This window comes from Pseudorasbora parva, chromosome 13 (genome assembly GCF_024679245.1).
Source record: "Pseudorasbora parva isolate DD20220531a chromosome 13, ASM2467924v1, whole genome shotgun sequence".
NCBI classification, from domain to species: Eukaryota; Metazoa; Chordata; class Actinopteri; order Cypriniformes; family Gobionidae; genus Pseudorasbora; species Pseudorasbora parva.
This window is the reverse complement of record NC_090184.1, coordinates 19,125,051-19,143,703: the sequence shown is the minus strand read 5'-3', so window position 1 is coordinate 19,143,703 and position 18,653 is coordinate 19,125,051. Positions and strand designations below refer to the sequence as shown.

The 18,653-nt window shown below is 38.4% G+C and overlaps 2 protein-coding genes across 2 annotated transcripts; one reads left to right on the top strand and one right to left on the bottom strand.

Moving 5' to 3' along the window:
• The first annotated feature begins 1,946 nt into the window (after window positions 1–1,946).
• Window positions 1,947–5,622, top strand: LOC137038644 (phenazine biosynthesis-like domain-containing protein 2). The gene is made up of 10 exons (XM_067413368.1): window positions 1,947–2,228; window positions 2,356–2,460; window positions 2,575–2,671; window positions 2,752–2,850; window positions 2,931–3,040; window positions 3,165–3,194; window positions 3,277–3,365; window positions 4,187–4,362; window positions 4,459–4,521; window positions 4,655–5,622. The coding sequence occupies exons 1-10, from the start codon at window positions 2,166–2,168 to the stop codon at window positions 4,765–4,767; spliced, it is 945 nt and encodes a 314-aa protein (XP_067269469.1). The 5' UTR covers window positions 1,947–2,165; the 3' UTR covers window positions 4,768–5,622.
• A 4,432-nt stretch (window positions 5,623–10,054) lies between these two features.
• unc119b (unc-119 lipid binding chaperone B) lies at window positions 10,055–15,356 on the bottom strand. The gene is made up of 5 exons (XM_067412572.1): window positions 15,035–15,356; window positions 14,552–14,665; window positions 12,837–12,945; window positions 12,285–12,457; window positions 10,055–10,847 (listed from the first exon to the last, which is right to left on the bottom strand). The coding sequence occupies exons 1-5, from the start codon at window positions 15,258–15,260 to the stop codon at window positions 10,735–10,737; spliced, it is 735 nt and encodes a 244-aa protein (XP_067268673.1). The 5' UTR covers window positions 15,261–15,356; the 3' UTR covers window positions 10,055–10,734.
• Window positions 15,357–18,653: the final 3,297 nt, after the last annotated feature.

Genomic DNA, 18,653 nt, shown 5'->3' with positions numbered 1-18,653 from the left:
CTTCAAAGACAAAAATACGACGATATAATTCAAGTATAAATATGTAAATAACACAAGCCGCTAAGCATATTATATAGTTAGTGTATAACTTGTAACTTACCACATACAGACGTCCTGCTCTAGTCGTTTTTGCTGCTGCTCCTGTTCAACTGCAACCTCTGGGTCTGATTCCGGATCATAGATGTATGGCTGTATCTGATTAAAAGCCATATTTTTTTTTTGAATAAAGTTTTTTTACCGCTGTTAGGGATGACGCTCGACTCAACACACAGCGCGCTGCTGCACACGTCATTATTTAGCTCCGCTCACACGACACGCCCCCACCCGCTCGGCTTTTTTCGGAAAGACTCGGAACAGCGCATCTTTCTTATATAATTATTAAAAAAATAAAGACTTTTCGGAGATATGCAGGATGCAATGCTACTCTATAGGTACTCAAGATTGACATGACACTGACTGAAACTGAGTGTTTCACCCCCCCTTTAATGCCCAGTTCCGATTTGTTGACTACATTCTGATTTTTTTTTTTTTACATCTTCTTAGAAAATTGACCCATATATCTGAAAATATACTGACCTGGAAATTATTAGGCTGAAAAAGAAGTAAAAAGGTGGCTTGACAGGTATAACAAGGGTGACAAGTGACTGAGATGGAATCGATGGGAGTGGAGTCCCAGGTGAAGCTGAAGAGTTGACCGGACCGGACAACATCGAAGGTCCTGGAGGGCAGGGTGGAGGCACAGGGATAAACAAGCAACCGGGGCAGAGCCAAGGAACCAGAAGTCTGAGGTGAAGGAGGAGCGACCAAGGACCAAGGTGGAACAGGAGGGAAGGAGAAGAACTGGAAGTACTGTAGCAAGAGAGTTTTCTTCAGTGCTGTGATGTATTTCCAAGTGAAACGGAATATTGAACAGAGGGCAGGGTTTCACCTCAGCGCTCTTCCTCTCCATCTCTCACTCATAGCAGATGAACGGTTGAGGGGAGAGGTTACGCATTTTAAGACGCAAGTCATCAAACTGACATCAGCTAAGAAGAAAAGCCATTTCCAGACCGGAAGTAACATTTCAGATTTTGCTTAAAGATTACCACGACAAACTATTTTTTTCTGTGTATTAACTTGAACGGATTAATTGTTCACCCTATCTGTAATAGGCCCTATGTGCTAACAAAGTAAATAAGATCGATTTTGATTTCCTGAGCACTTTAAGTAGGCCTATGGCAAATTTTAGTTTAGTAAATATGTATGCCTACTTACTATTTATCTAACGGTTTAAAAAAACTTTTGTTTCGTTTTTCATAGGTCTATACAAATATGTATTTTAGGAAGGAGGTCCATAATAAAAAGGTTCATCATATTTGGGTCCTTGGCATCATAACGTTTAAACCCCTTAGCATAACAGACAATAAATTATTTTTATTTTTTATTGTATTTTTTTCTATTATAGAGCTGTACACAATATGAGTTAGAGCTATAGATGCCCTCCTTAACAACAACAATGTAGATTTACTTTCAAATTGTAACATATTTTAGATAAAAGTTTAGTGCAGTATGTTATGTTATTATAGAAAATAAATAGAAACATTTGCTAATTGTCTTGTTATAGCACAAAATGTCAAATATTAAAGGGGTAAGATAGCCCAAGCTGGGGTAAGAAGACCCCCGGGTTAAATTTTTACAGATTGTATTAGGCGACTTTTGATTTATATAATGTAAAATAATAAATAAACTATTGTGTTTAACGTTTTATTTCGACAATTTAGCAACTTTCTAATTTATAATAATTGAGCCTTTCCAAATATACGATGGGAAAAGGGAGAACAATTTCGGCAACATCGGATTCGAACCAGACTGTAAAAAAAAAAAAAAAAAAAAAAAAAAAAAAAATCGAACCCGTTCACTCAGATGTCAGTCGTTGTTTACGCTGCACTATAGTGCCCACTAATGGCGGTGTCATGAAATGGCCTGGCGTTGCAATAGCCTGAGTCGGAATGTCCTTGATCACTTGGAATCCGCAGTGGAGTAGATTTGTTGTTTGCCTTCTCACCTTCTCCCCTTAAGTATTTGTTTAATGCAGTACATATCTATTGAAGTAGACTCGCTTCCTCGGTCAAACTTTCACTCTAAAAGCGGAGTGGGACGCAGGCACGCAGCCAAAGTTGGCAGATATGTGTGGCTGTTTTAGGAAATGGTGCCATGAGGTGGAGCAAAAAGAAAAGAGCCCATTGGATGTACGTATAACGCAAGTAGAAGTGAGGTTTTACATTGAATAATTCAGATTGGCATCCTTAGCTTTATTGCATTTTCAATAGTTAAATCTCCTGCGACCTCCCCTCCGACCGTTTTGTTTTTGACCAGAACTTAACCACGGGCACGGCAATGGAAATTCCCATATTTACTGTTGATGCTTTTACTAATGTACCTTTCAAAGGTAATCCTGCTGCAGTGTGTCTTATAGAGAATGTAAGTACACTATCACAAGACTTCTAAATACGTTAAAGTAGGCTAGGCTACACATTAGTTATTCATGGCAATAGCATGTTAGCGCGTTAACGTTTTACAATATTTCTGTAATAGGAGCTGCAAGATGATCTTTATCAAAGCATTGCTGCTGAGATGAATTTATCAGACACTGCTTTCATCACAAAACAAAATTCATTGGATTTTACCTCAGGTATTCTGCTGCATGTTGAGATGCATGTTGAAATACTCAGACAACTCTTTTACATTTTGGATTTGATGTATTTTGAAAAGGTGCAAGGTTTGGGTTACGTTGGTTTACACCCAAAAGTGAGTATCCATTATGTGGACATGCAACCCTGGCTTCAGCAGCAGTGCTCTTTTACCTTAAAAGTAAGAAACACTCATCCTGACATGAATAACCAAAAACAATGGTCTGGTGACTATTCTAAGATCACAATATCACCATGCAGAGAATGTCAACCCTGTTGTGGTGTTTGAGACTATGAGTGGGGAGCTTATGGTGCGCCAGCATGAAGAATCTCTAATAATGGACTTCCCCTTAAACACACCAAAGCCCCAGGTATGACTAAAAGACCCCTCGTGGAACCTTTCTTCAACAAAACCAAAATGGACAGTTTTGATCAATTTTGATCTAAAGTAGTTGCTTTTGGTCTGAATTTGAGATTTGAATGTTTCATTTGCAGGATCAACATGAAATCAGGAATCTTTTGAAGGTAGCGCTGCCATTGGCATTTCTGTTTTTAGAATGACACAAGCAGAACTGTTTTGTATTACCATTTTTCATTATTTTTTTAGGCTGCTGTTGGAGAATTACCCATTCAGGATGTGTGCTACAGTCCAGCCATAAAAAATCTAATGATTTGTCTTGCTGACACATGCAACAGGTACTGGTGGACATTTCTGAAATTAACAAAGAAAATCACTTTGATAATGGCATTGTATTTGTGTGCATTAAATGAGCATTAAAGGATTAGTTAACTTTAAAATGCCACAATGATTTACTCCCCCTCAAGCCATCAAGCCATTATCACTTTCTTCTTTCTGATGAGCACAATCTGAGTTATAAAAATAAATATTCTGACGCTTCCAAGCATTGAACGGGGCTCACAAGTTTAAAGCTCAAAAAGTGCATCCATCCACTATAAACGTACTCCACGCGGCTCCGGGGGTTAATAAAGGCCTTTCTGAAGTGAATCGATGGTTGTTTCTAAGAAAAATAGTACATATATAAAACTTTGTAAAGTTAAATATCTAGTTTCCGCCAGATTGCCTTCCGTATTCAACTTTGCAGTTCAAAACTTACTTCGTAAGTTATGTGCGAGGCGGTATAGCAGAAGCTAGATATATTACTTTATAACATGTTAAATATGGATATTTTTCCTACAAACTTCACTTCAGAAGGCTTTTATTAACCACGTGGAGTATGTTTATGATGGATGGATGCACTTTTTTTGTTTAAAACTCGTGAGCCCTGTTTACTGCCATTTATAATGCTTGGAAACATCAGGATATTTATTAATATAACTCTTAATATATTTAATATATTAATATAATTGTGTTCATTAGAAAGAAGAATGTCATACACCTTGAAGTGAACTAATCCTTTAAATGTGAAAACAGCTTTTTGCATAGAAAAATGAATAATCTATTGCGAATTCTGTATGCTAATCATTCTGCAGTGCTGTTAATTCTTCATTGTTGGCAGGTCTGAACTTATGTCTTTGAGACCGGAGGCAGAGGCTCTTGTGAGAAATGAGACCACTGGTAAGATTAAAAGTCTCATTATTACAGTGAGAGGAACACAGACCGCTCCGTCTGGATATGACTTCTACTCCCGTGTCTTCTCACCCTGGGTTGGTGTCCCTGAAGATCCAGTCACTGGTGAGCAGAACACTCAATGTGAACCCACATGCACAAGAGAAATCAATGCTTACTGGCAATCATCAATGCATCATACTACAAATTTATTTCTAAAAGGGTCTGCACATACAGTCCTTGCTGGCTATTGGTCTGAGAAGCTGGAGAAAAAGAAAATGACGGGTAACAGCATCCTTTTCCTTTAATGCATGTCATCACAAATGGAAATGGAATGGGGAAAAAATCTGAATCTACAGTAGGGATCAACAATCTGCCCAGAATAGGACATTTATCTCTGCTGTATTTGTTTTTCTAGCCTACCAGTGTTCCAGTCGTGGTGGTGAAGTAAAGCTGGAGATAAGAGATGATGGTCGGGTGGACATCATTGGTCAGGCGCAGATCATTCTTCAGGGAACTCTTAAAATCTAGACAAACTTGCACAACCGATTCATTAATTTGCAATTTTGATGAAAATCAAGTGCATTTCATTTCCATGTTATATCAATGTGAAGGTGAATTCTAAGTTATGTACAATAACATTTACTCAATAGTTCATTCTGGTTCTTGATTCTGATTGGCTGAGAGCCTTTTTTGGCAATGAACCATTGATTGCCTACAGCCAAGTCACAGCCGTGCTGATATGAGCCATATCACATTGCCAAAAGTGTGATATTGCGTTTATACAACAGTTCAATGGCACAAGTGTGTAAATAAGAAACGGCAACCCAGTCTTTAAAGGAAGTGTATGCAAGATTGTGCAAAAACTGCAATCACTTTCAAATGACTGTAGAGCGGTGTATCCCCTCTCCCCCCTGACTCGAGGTTGCCAGATAGGCTGTAGGATCCAGCAGGAACGTTTGTAGCTGCAGCTGTGGTAACTAGAGCAGATCTGGCAACCCGGATCCCAAAACACTACTGACTTTGTGATTGGTAGATAGATAGAGGGTGGAGCTTTAGGCTAAAACACAACATGTCAACATCAGTTGAGGGCTGCAACAACAACTTTTAAATGACAATATCCTGGCGGGACTACTGTTGTCAGTGATATAAGTATTTGAAATTAACATGATTTCTTAATGTCTAGTGACATATCAGGGCCATTTTATGATTAATTGAAATACATTTCTTACATACAGTTCCTTTAAATTAATATTTTGTGCAGAACTACTATTTCTTTCCACCATGGATTCAAATCTCAAGCTGACAGTTTAATAGTTGAGCCCAAGCCTCTGTTGCTAATTCTATAACGTCACATTAGAACTTACAACAAAGGAACGCCGAGTTGCTTAAAGGGGTACTTCAGCGCTGGGAAGATGAATCTGTATTTAAACTGGGTCATCAATGCAGTAGAAATGTGAAATTATTTTTGAATTTGGTGTCTTCTAGACTGAGAAAAGACAGAAAATGTATTTTTGTCCCATGGGGATGAAAGACTACAATTCCCAGAATGCTTCGCTGCCCTGTGAGGCCATTCCCAACACCACCAACTTCATTACTGTGACTGAGTTAGAAGACACTACAATTAAAAACTGAACGTGTCTGTTCAATATAATGAGTGAGTCACCGCGCGAGTCTCACAGCACTGAGCACTAACTGCACGAGTGATGAGAGCTGAGGTAATCACGACTACATTCGCGGCATACATTCACACAGGAGTTCAGTCTGGCACGCATTTCAGTTCATGCCTTTGCAAGCTTAACTTTCATAGAAATGAATTTGAGATGTTAAAAGACTTACATTGCTCACCATAGCTCCGTTTAAATGATCCTGTCTGCAAGATGAGCTCTCCCTGCCAGCTGAGTGTAATCTCCCATCCCCCATGCGCAGATTCAAAAAATGCGGAAATAGCTCCCTCTGCTGGCTGTAGTCTTTAGCCTTTGGGCAAACATTCCTCCTATGATGCAAAAATCGTCATTTTGCATCATAGGAGGAATTTTTCCAGAAATAAAATGCATAAATCTCTCGTCTCAGGGAGATATGAGGGGGGAAAGCACAATAATTTGAATATTCTCCAGGGTTTCTACTGATACAAAGCCATATGCTAATCGCTGAAGTAACCCTTTAATTGAATATTGTATTTTATACAAGTTTGTTTTGGTTCTCGATTCTGATTGGCTGAGAGCCTTTTCTGATATTCTACATATATTTTTGTTTACACGTGGTTAAAATATGCCATATTGGAGGTACATGTATGTAACATATATTTATGTTTAACTAAAACCACAATTTTAATGTTTTAGTCCTTAACATGTCAGGTGGTAATCAGCAATAATTGTCTTGCAATTCTAGTTGATATTATATTTACACTGTATAAAAATAGCATTATTTTCTTTGCAATAAGTACAAATGGGTAGTTAGATACTATACTCAGTATTTTAGTACATTATAAAACCATATGCAATATTAACATATTGAGTGTAAATAATTATATTTATTAAATAATGGTAGCGGTTATTTGCACTTAGTTAAAATTGAAGTATTTTCTTAGTGGAAATGAAATATTGAGATGGGATTTAAAAACATTTGCTGCCATCTTGTGAAATAGTGTTGAATTTTTACTGTGAAGACAAGAATAAAACAGATTAAGTTTATAAAATGTATTTTATTTATTTCTCTGAACACCCCTCCCCCTTCATATTGGAACAGACTTCCTATTTTACACAGTATAATACAATGTTCCTTCCTTCATACAACCGGATAAGATTTTTTTTGTCTTCAATGCAGATATTCCTAGCAAATTCTTTAAAGGAACACTCCACCTATATTAGAAATAGGGCTTATTTAACTTCTTTCCTTCATTTAGATATGTGGGCAAATGCATTTTTGTCTCAGTGCATGCATTGTTTTAGTTTGGAGAATCACTTTTACTCGGGACATGCTAACTGGCAACATAGGATTCCATTCATTAAGCTAAGCTAGCGGCGACCCTGCTAAACTAAAACAATGCATGCACTGAGACAAAAATGCATTTGCCCACATATCTAAATGTAGGAAAGAAGTTGAATAAGCCCTATTTCTAAAAACGGTGGAGTGTCCCTTTAAACTGGGAGCATGTGTGTATGTGTATATCTTAATGGTCCCTGTTTTCTAAACAAGTCGTTTTTGTAATGCTCAAAGAGTATTGTGAATTTCTTATTTTTACAGATCCTGATACAGGCTTTATTAAACGAAAGGGGGGAAAAAACATTCTGACATGTGGGTTTCTGTAGGTTTTATGAAGGTAAATTTAAGATTTAAAGTAATGTTTTCTGTAAAACTGATAAAAATGTAACACGTTTATGATTTAAAACAGTCAACAGACAACAGTCCTGCGGAAGGTATTCATTTTTTGCAATGTATGCAAGATTTAAATGCCACAAATTTATGAAATTAAGATTTTTTTTGTGCTCCAATTTAAGATCTTAATTTGTGCAAGGGTGAATGAAGACCTGCAGAAACCCAGTAAATGGCTAAATCAAAAGACAAAAATGTATTCCAGTTGACTTATTAGGCTACACAACAAAATTAAAGCAAGAGCAGTATTCCTAAAACAGCCGCTATGACTAAATCCACCAGTGTTCATGATAAAAGAAACCAGCAAATGACAACTGAATATTTTAAAGAATATTAAAGACATTTGATCTCTCTCAGTAACTCAAATGGGTTAAACATAATTTAAGGAAAGTGAAAAAGGAGGAGTTAATAAAACCAAAACATTATCTGGACCAAAATCAGTGTAGTAGGCCAACTTACGCCATTCATGTCAACAAATATATGGTACCAATTATGGCTGGGTATTGACACAAACTTCACGCTTCGATTCAATTCCGATCCAGATTCAATTTGATTCGCTTGTATATACGTCTTCAGGTACATTGTTGCCACTTCGCTTGAACTGAGGCGATCACGTCACAACAAAGAGTGCCAAAGCGGCATTGTATGAAGTTCGTAATAAATTTGACATTTTGAAAGCTAGCATCTTGGTGTCATATCAAATTGAACAAATCCTATTTCAATTTATTGGATGAGAAACGTGCTAAAAATAGCATTTAGTTAAGTTTTGTTCACACATCAAACGAAAACAACAACCCAGCCAGTATTGTAAACAGCACAAGTATAAGGCATCAAACAGACATACAACCATAAATACTTCACAAACATAGGTCAGCTTCTCTCTTTTAAGGACACTTAAAAATGTAGCACTGTCAGCTTCCGGGCTGATAAATGACTTGTTTGGGAATAGATCGAGAGTTGATGAATGACTTTGTGAATTAATAACAATGGGGAGCTATTTTGCAACCATCACATGATTTGCTTTGATCATGGAGCTAATCAAATTAAGATTGATTAAATATGTAAAGTTAAGCATGTCTTGAAGCTTTTTTAATTTAGTTTTTCAGCCAATCGCATCGCCTAACTCACAAGCTCTATTAAACATAATGATGAATTAGATCAAAGGTAAACATCAAAGCTCTGATAGAGGCTAAACAGCTTGAAAGGTGCACAAGGACACCATGCTGGGAATCCTATCCCGTTCTGTGTGTGACACGAGTGAAAACACGGTTTCTCTATGTAGTCTATGCACAGCTGAGCCTGACATTAAAAACCCTCATACATGACAAAGACAGATGCCCTACAGCCAGACTGCACACCTATAAGAAAATTCCACTGTTGTTTTCCGTCAGATAAAGACATCACATAAAGCCGTTAGATGAAATCAAAACAAAGTACATTATAAAATGAGTGTGATCAGTGGTCAGTTTGGGGTAAGTTAGTTATTCAACAACAACAACAAAAAAACATTACCATCACAGGAATAACATTTAAAATACAGTTATTTTAAATTGTAGTATTTCACATTACTGTATTTTTGATCGAAAAGATGCAGTCTTGTGAGCATGAGTCTTCTTTCAAAAAGATAAAAAAATCTCATCTCACTGACCCCAAATTTATCACCTGTTGTCGACAATGAAGTACTAAAACTGGAAAAGTTGTCAAAACGATCGCCGTTCACACAGATCTGTAAAAACAACTAAAATGCTGTATTATTCCTGTCAGGCCAGTAGTTGGCGACGTCACTTTGTAAAGAAAAACTATGAGCTCATAGTCTGAACCAAGCGGCAACCTCCCGCGATCTCTAAAAGATCAAATACGGAAGTAATGTAAACTGCTTGACTGGACAGGCTCCAGAAGGGAGCAAAATCTCATTGAGCCCCATGTTAAAATTCCCAACTTTATAGCAGAATGTTTACAGCCCGGTACAAATTGTGATTTTGTTCTATACGGCTAATTTTACAACTGTGAGGGGCGTGATTTTTTTTATAACTCATTCGTTTACATTATATAAAGCCTTAAAGTTCTGCATAATTAAGGGTGTGGTTACTTTTGAGTGACAGGTGGATAGCCGTTTATCCGCCGTCTAGTCATTGCGTCATCTAAGCTCCGCCCACATCCCGCCTCTTTGCCCATTTTCTGTTATCCGGGAGTGACGCGCGATGAGGCGCAAGATAGCAACGGCCAACTCATCTCTACTTTACGCTTCAGAACGGCTTATCGGAATCCTATGGGTGACGTCACGGACACTACGTCCATATTTTTCCGCAAGACGTCAGTTAGTTTGGGACGATAACATTAAAACCCATTTTCAAACATTTGCATTTTCAGGCTCCCAAAAGGCTGCTGTCATGTAAATAAACGGCCAAAACACTTAGTGTTAAAAATAGCAACTTTCGTGTTAAAAACTGTCGTGTAAACACCCCCATGGAGGTACGGTGATAAAAAAAACAGATCACACCCTCTTTAACTGGACATACTAACCCTGTGATGATTTACACCAGTAATGCCAGTAATGAACTACAACAACTGCAAATCTGTGCAAAACCCCTTTTTGTTTAATAACCAAAGATATATGTGGCAGAATCGCTTCAATTTAGAACATTTAAAAAAAGCTGTAGCATAGAAAGACCCCGTTAAGATATTCAAGATTCAGTTTGGTAACAGGACTTTAGAGCTTTAAAATCTCACAAAACAAGACACAAGGTGGTGGTGGGTGCAGGACATAAGAGAACAAACGTTAGAAAACAAAAACTCCTCTATTGTAGTCGCCCTAGAGCAGGATGACAGGACAGGAATTCTTCAGTTCCGGCTAGTCGAGTGTGGCGGAGGAGAAAGGCTCCGCTAGATTTTGGCCAAACCCACAAGTAGTGCGTGCAGTCTGTGGAATGCAGGAACTTCATAGAAGGAATGGTCATTTCCAGTTGGGTGGGTCGATGGTGCCAGATCGTAATGCTGGTGACAACACCGTGTGTTGTTGGTAGCGAGGGGCAGTCCTGTATTTGCATTCCACGCAAACACTTTCCAAGCAAAGCCACACGGTCACTCCAACAAACAATGGTCGGGTTTCCTGCTGAGGCGGCACTACTGGCCCCCGTTGTAAGCGTAGTCTGCCTTGTTGTGCATGATGAGTTTGTTGTCCACAAAGTAGAAGCTGTCTGATCTGGTCTCGTACGGGTGTTCAATCATCAATCGTACTGCAAGAAACAAAGGAAGGCCGCAGTGTTACACGACACTTTAACAAATTAACACGGACATGTAACGCCCTGTGCTCTATCTGAGCATTGGCAAGAGAGTGAGGGCTGAAATTTGATACAAGCCTGACAGGACCCAGAGTGAGATGTCAGACAAAGGCAGGTCAATATGTTACTTGCAAGGCAATTGGTAACTCTTTTGTGCCAAATTTCCTCTCTCAGCCTTTAAGGGGAACAAGTCTAGTGTTCATATTAAGTAGTGTTCTATGTTCTATTATAATTATAGTATAATTATAATATAGGGACAATAATTTATATTATATATTAATTATATCTCATATATATTAATATAATATTCTATAATAATTTATTAAAAAAAAATATATATTATATATATATATATATATATATATATATAGTGTAATTTATTATAATTTTATTTTCATAAATTACAGATTATATTTACAACTACTACTGATGTTCACTGCAACAACAAAAAAACATTATTACGCAATATGTGACCCTGGACCACAAAATGATTGATATTAAGTTGCACTGGTATATTTGTGGCAATAGCCAACAATACACTGCATGGGTCAGAATTATCAATTTATCAAATATCCCAAAATCATTAGGATATTAAGTAAATATCATGTTCCATGAAGATATTTTGTAAATTTCCTACTGTAAATATATGACAAAAAATATTGGTAGTATTAATATGCCTAGCTAAGGACTTCATTTGGAGAACTTTGAAGGTGATTTTCTCAATATGTAGATTGTTTTGCACCCTCCGATTCCAGATTGTCAAATGGTTTCAATATTTGTTTCTGAGTTAAATAGTGTCCTATCATAACAAACCATACATTAATGGAAAGCTTATTTATTCAGATTTCACATGATGTATAAATCGCAATAAATAAATAAAAATGTATTTTCCAGTACAAATAATAATTAAACAATTATTTTAAAAAGATGACAATTTTTTCCTTCTTGTTTTAAGTATAAACTCACTTAATTTATATACTTAAAACCAGAAGAAAAATATTACGACATCAGGGTAAGAAAAATAAATATTTTTTCTTTTAACTACATTTATTTTTATGACCTCATTAAAAAAGAAATTTTTCTTGTTTTTCAGAAAACAAACTTAATATCTTAGGTAATTTTGCTTCAAGTAAATGTATCTTGATATAATATTTTACAGATATTTGTACTGAAAAAGGAGGAAAATTTAATAATTAAAAACACATTTTTTAAAATAATGTTGTGCAGTGTATTATTTGTTAAATTCAATAAAATAAAAGTGAAAGTGATATAAAAGTGAAAGCGAATAAAAGAAATCGCCAGGACTAAACATGACTGGTTTAATAGCTAAAAGATCTGTTATATTCATTACAGGAGTTTAGAGCTAGTTAAAATAGCAAACAGAACACTCACTGAGGTCATCTGGGAGCTGAGGAAACTCGTAAATATGTTCGCACGTGTTCCGACTGTTCGGGATACAGAAGCCGAAATCAAAGTCAAAATTCTTCAGGAGGCGGTCTTGAAAATAATGCCTCTCAATCATTCTGAAATTGGTAACTGGTCGATCGCCAACTGTGAACTCAACACTGAGGAGTGAGAAGAGATAAGAGACATTATACACCAATGCAATAAGATGATCAATCCATGCAATAAAAACCCAAATCAGTTCTGTTTGTTTATAGCTAAAAAAGTCTTTATGACATTAAATAACACTAAATTAAACACATGACAGTCAACTACACAGACTGAAGTTTGCTCATGTTTACTGCCCAACTAAAAGAATTACTTAGTCCAGCAGATCATGATTTATTCATGATTTCTGTGGGATTTGGCTAATAATGTTGCTCAAGTGTTGCAGCAGATGACACAAGCTCCTTTGTTTCAAAACATGAGAGCTGTTCAACTGAATTTCGTAGCCACTGAGGTTTGTTTACACAGCAGAATGCACATGGCCGACAGACTTACGTGGCTCCGACTGTGCGTAACTTAAGGAATGCTGGTGTGAACTGGTAGCGGACGAAACGCCCGGCACTGGTGTCAACCTCTCCGTTTTCCTCATCCTCCTCATCAAGGTCTGAATGCCACAAGTTGAGAGAGTGCATGAGTTAGGGTTATTATATCTTAAATTATTTAACTAAAAATAAACCATAAAAAAATAAATAATAATAATAATAATATATATATATATATATATATATATATATATATATATATATATATATATATATATATATATATATATATATATATATATATATATATATATATATATATATATATATATATATATATATTCATTACTTGAATAAAAATAAAAAATAAAAATCTATTGTAGCTAGTAGTAACTAAAAAAAATAAACTTTAAAAAAATAATAATTGGGGGGTTGCATGCAATTTCACTTTTTTAACTTTAGTTAGTGTGTAATGTTGCTGCTTGAGCATAAACAGTATCTGCAAAGTTACAGCGCTGAAAGTTCAATGCAAACAGAGATATTGTCTTTTAAAGTTATGGGACTTTATTGCCTACAAAAACGGCCGGTTTGGACTACAACAAGCTTCTTCCCGGATTGGTGACATCATCACCCTTGCTATTAACATAAACACTGCCCCAGATGTGACTTCTGCCCGTAATGGTAAGGGGCGTGGCGTTTCCGGACAACGTGAGCTTGGCACTTCAGCCAATAAAAATACATCAAACTACATTTGGCCATCTAACCAATCTAAGACCATTGGGTTTTTCAGAGGGATGGGCTTCATAGAAGCAGAAAGCAAACAAGCCGTTCAAAGGACAGTGGAGACAGCAGTGTGGAATAAAGGTAAAATATAAGAAAATGATGGTGTTTTTAAAAAAAAGAAGTATTAAAGGGATACTTCACCGCTTTTTCATATGAAACTATGTTATTCCCTTAAAGGCCCACTGAAATCAAAATTGAAGTTTTTTAGCTTTTAGCTGAAACATCCTCCCTACCATCTCCCCCTCCCCCTATTGAAAGAAATGAGAGAGGGAGGGGGAGATGTGAGGGAGGATGTTTCAGCTGGGACTTTTTACTGTGGCGAGTCGAAGTACTCTCAGAAGTGCTATTCCGCCATACATTATAGTTCTCCTTTTTAATCCGCTTAGAAAAGTGACACGTTTTATTTTATGTCACCATACTAGGTCATTCAACTATTCTTGTAATGCCTTTTGCAGTTCAAAATGCTTTGCCCGACATCATACAAGTTACAATTTTTTTGTTGACTACAGAAGGGGGTCTGGCGCACCTAGACACAAATAGGATTACTTGAGGGTGAGTAAATTATGGGGTAATTTTCATTTTTGTGTGAACTATCCCTTTAAACAGACTAAATGATTGGAGATGTCCAGCATACATCATTGAGCCTGTCGTTTTACTGCAAGATAGAATAAAATAAAATAGATATTTATTGCCACTGTCGTTAAAACAATGGCTGTTTGGTAGCTCACAAGGATTGGCAAAAACAAAACAAAAAAACACTAAGTATAAGACAGCGAGGTTAATGCATACAATAGTTTGTGTAAAAAAGAGAGAGAGTTATGACTCTATTAAACATGCACAGATGCATTTCACTTAAGTTAAAAGTAATACATTTTGTTATGATAAAAGAACCATTGTGTGAAGTAATCTGTTAGTTTAACTTGAAGACAAAGAAAGGAAACATACCACAGTGAGGCGGTTTGGCAATCTCAAAAAGGACAGTCCCCGTTTCCAAGTCTCTGATCTTGAAGCGTGTGAAGTCAATGTTGTAGATGTTGTCCTCTGGTTTACACAGATAGTCTGGGGAGGGAAAATGTTATATGCAACGTTACTTCTGTTATACGTGGGAGGAATATACTAGTAGCTCTGAATAAACATATGCACTGAGAAAGCTATGTAGCAACACTCTTAACATGATGCAGGATCCACACTGCTGAACTTAATTGGTCATGATTAAAAATAGACATCAAGTCAAAGTGCTCTCTGGAAACTCATTAAAATGTGCTGCATGGATTGGGCCTGTTACTATATAAAATAAGTAAACAAACACATAAAACAGTTACTCAGTAACGTTAGATGCTGTAACTCACAACATGTAAGTTAACACTGTGAGCATCTGAAGAGTTGTGAGATGAAGCAGGCACCATGGTGCTGTCCCACAGCTCTTACCGCGAGTGACTGCGCGGAGTCCCAAAACTTCATCCGGAGTGATGTCTCTCCCCAGCGCCCGCAGCTCTTCCTCCGTTACAGGCCGTCGGTCCACTTGATTTCGTCGCGATTTCAGCCTTTTCAGAACGCCGCCTCCGGTTTTGCGTTCTCGGGAAGCCGCGGCGGTTGAATCTGAGCCGTTAACGGCGGTGGCTGCCGTTTCGTTGCGGGAGCTCTGACTGTTCATCTCTCCTAAATTTCACTTGGTGTAGCGGCGAAGCGCGGACTCCGTCTCTATTGAGCTCGACGCTTGCTGAATGCAAGATGGCGTAGCGCGTCACTATGGAGAACCTACGCCGACAGGGCTGGGCTCTGATTGGCTGAAGGCGTTCGAAAGTTGCTATGGTTACCATAATTTCTGTTTACTTTCTTAAGTCTCACCTTTCACTTTCTCCGTCAATGCTATCAACTCGCGTTAAGGCTGGTATACACTACACGATTTTTAAAATCTGAACAGATTTTAGAAACACTAGGCATCATACACTTGCCGACTTTGTAAATGGTTACAGAGAAAAGCTGGGCATCATACACTACCAGACTTTAAAAACGTCCGTAACATAAACTGAAACAAGCGCCTGGTTGCTAGGAGACGCACGACAGACATAACCATTATCTGTGCACTGAGCAAAAAGGTAAGTGTAAGGTAAGGTAAGTGTTTTTCTGTGCTGATGAGTCAAAATATTGAGTCTAATCTGTAAGCGTGTTCTGTTCGTTTATTGTTATTTTATTTTATTTTATTGCAACACATGTAGATAGAGGACAGCTATATGAATAAAAAGATAATTAAATCATTAATTTATTTACAACGTTGAGTTTTTCATTTAAAAAAAAACTCTTGCTCGAAGAAGCACACATGCTCTGGCGTGTCTTTGTTTGGAACTACTTTCGTTGACAATATTTAAAGAGCATATTGCAGGTTAAAAAAAAATAGAGATGAACATATAACCTTGTATGAAAATGCCATATGAAAAGGTAATAAAGGATTTAAAATGTTTTTAAAAGACATAAGAGCACAAATTTAGCAGATAAAGTGGCCGTTGTGCCTTGGCTGTTTGAAAAAAAAAACGCAGTTTTTTTCAACACGCGTCATATTACGTCACGAGAGGGAGTCTGCCAAGTTCTGCATTGCCTCAGTGCAGAATAGGTTGATATTCTGTAGTAATCAGTGTATTTTCGGTAGTTTTTCTAGTTAAATTTATCATTGTCATGGAAAATTATTGTGTCCAGCCTGTCAGGACATTGAGTCCACAGGTTTTCTAAAAAAAAAGTTAGAAAAGCTGCATTGTGGGCGTTTTGTGCAGGTGAAGAGACGGTACTTCACTTCTGCATCTGCTTTGACACACACAGTGGTGTGTGTGTGTGTGTTCACTTTACACCGCGGATTATCAGCGATATGATGAAGTTTAACATTGCAATACTCATGTAGTTAAAGGATAATATTAAATTAAAGCACTCACACGCAATGCTCCTTGGTTATTGTTTTTACATGAATCAATTTCAACATTGATACAAAGTATGTAGGCTACGTAAACACAAATGCATAGTCTTACACTTTAAAAAAAAGTCGGGAATTATGTGCTGATAATGTATACATATTTTATTCAAGCCAACATATATATGTACATCGTTCACTCAAATACATACTCAAAACGTCATACATCCTCACACTACGTTCGCGTTAATCAGAGACTGGAGACTCAAAACAGAGACTCAATGTTGCTGCTAGCTTTAGATAGAAAACATTACTTGTGTGCAAATGATTTGAAAAGCATAGAACAGCAGCCCTTTCAACAGAAACAACCAGAGAGGGAGTGAGAGCACGCGTGCGTGCGTGCGTGTGTGTATGTATGTAAAAAGGCACTGTATGGTTGCAGCAAATGAGCTATAGCATAATAATACTCGTAGATCTAGCCTGTGATATTGTTGTGCATGATTTGGCAATAGGGGACAGCCATGCTGGTGAAAATCGAGCTGATTCACGAAATTTTTGATTTTGTATGTTTAAAAAATATCGTGAGATAGAGAGGTGCGAGAAACATGCTCGCCTCGTCTTGTTTTTCCTCACACGCTGCCAGCCACGACCATACGAGCATCCACAATGTCCACGCGAGGACATCTGGCCTGCAGCCATCTGAACACCCAGCCTGTGGATCACCTTGAACTTAAATGGCTGAAGAGCTAGATACCAATGGGTGATCCGCGCGTTGGTTTCTTTCATGCGGTGGAGCCACTGCAGCGGAGCGTGATCCAAACAGGAGATAACAGCGGAGGGTGAGAACAGCCCACCTGATAGCCAGACACTCCTTTTCAATGGTGCTGTACTTAGCCTGTCTCTTTGAGAGCTTGCGGCTAATGTACAGCACCCCCCCCCCCCCCCTCCATCTCCTGGGACAGGACGGCGCCCAACCTCCTGTCCGACGCGTCAGTCTGCAACAGAAAAGGGAGAGAAAAGTCAGGAGAGTGTAATAACGGCCCGCCACAGAGAGCAGCCTTCACCTGGGTAAAGGCCTGCTGGCACAGCTCTGTCCACTGGACTGTATCTGGCACCTCCTTTTTAGTAAGGTCAGTCAGAGGGCTGGTGAGGTCAGAATAATTTGGAATAAAGCGTCTGTAATATCTCGCCAGCCCTAAGAACTGCCTCACCTCCTTTTTGGTCTTGGGGCGCGGGCAGGTCGCAATCGCAGCGGTCTTATTAATTTGGGGACGCACCTGTCCATGCCCCAAGTGGTAGCCCAGATACCTCATTTGCACATGCCCAATCTCACACTTCTTTGGGTTGGCCATGAGCCCCGCTCCCCTCAGCGACCTCAGAACGGCCCTCAAATGCTGCATATACCGCTGCCAATCATTACTAAAAATAATGATATCGTCCAGATAGGCAGCTGCATATGACGCATGGGGCCGTAGGATCATATCCATGAGGCGCTGAAATGTAGCGAGTGCCCCAAACAAGCCAAACGGAAGGGTGACAAATTGGTGTAATCCAAACGGTGTTGTGAAAGCCGTCTTTTCCCTTTACAAAGCAGACAAGGGGATCTGCCAACAGCCCTTTGTTAAGTCCAATGTCGAATAAAAACAAGCCGTGCCTAGCCGATCTAACAACTCGTCAACCTGTGGCATTGGATATGCGTCGAATTTCAACACAGCATTCACTTTGCGGTAATCAACGCAGAACCGGATGGAGCCGTCCGTTTTCGGAACTAAAACTATCGGGCTCGCCCAGTCACTGTTAGATTCCTCTATTACTCCCATGTCTAACATCGCGCTCAATTTGTCCTGAGCCACCTTTTTCTTATGCTCAGGTAAACGGTACGGCCGGCTGCGAACTACCACGCCCGGCTCGGTCTCAATATGGTGCTGAATGAGGTTCGTACAGCCCGGTAGAGGCGAAAATACGTCGGCGAACTCCGCTTGTAATGTTGTTAAATCAGTGAGCTGGGACGGCGAGAGGTGATCTCCCCCCGGGGCCAGAGCGAGGGATTGCATTTTGATGTTCGCCTCTGGGCCGAGATCATCCTCCCCCCCGGACCACCAACACCAACATCACTGATTCTGCCTCAGTCCATTTTTTCAGGAGATT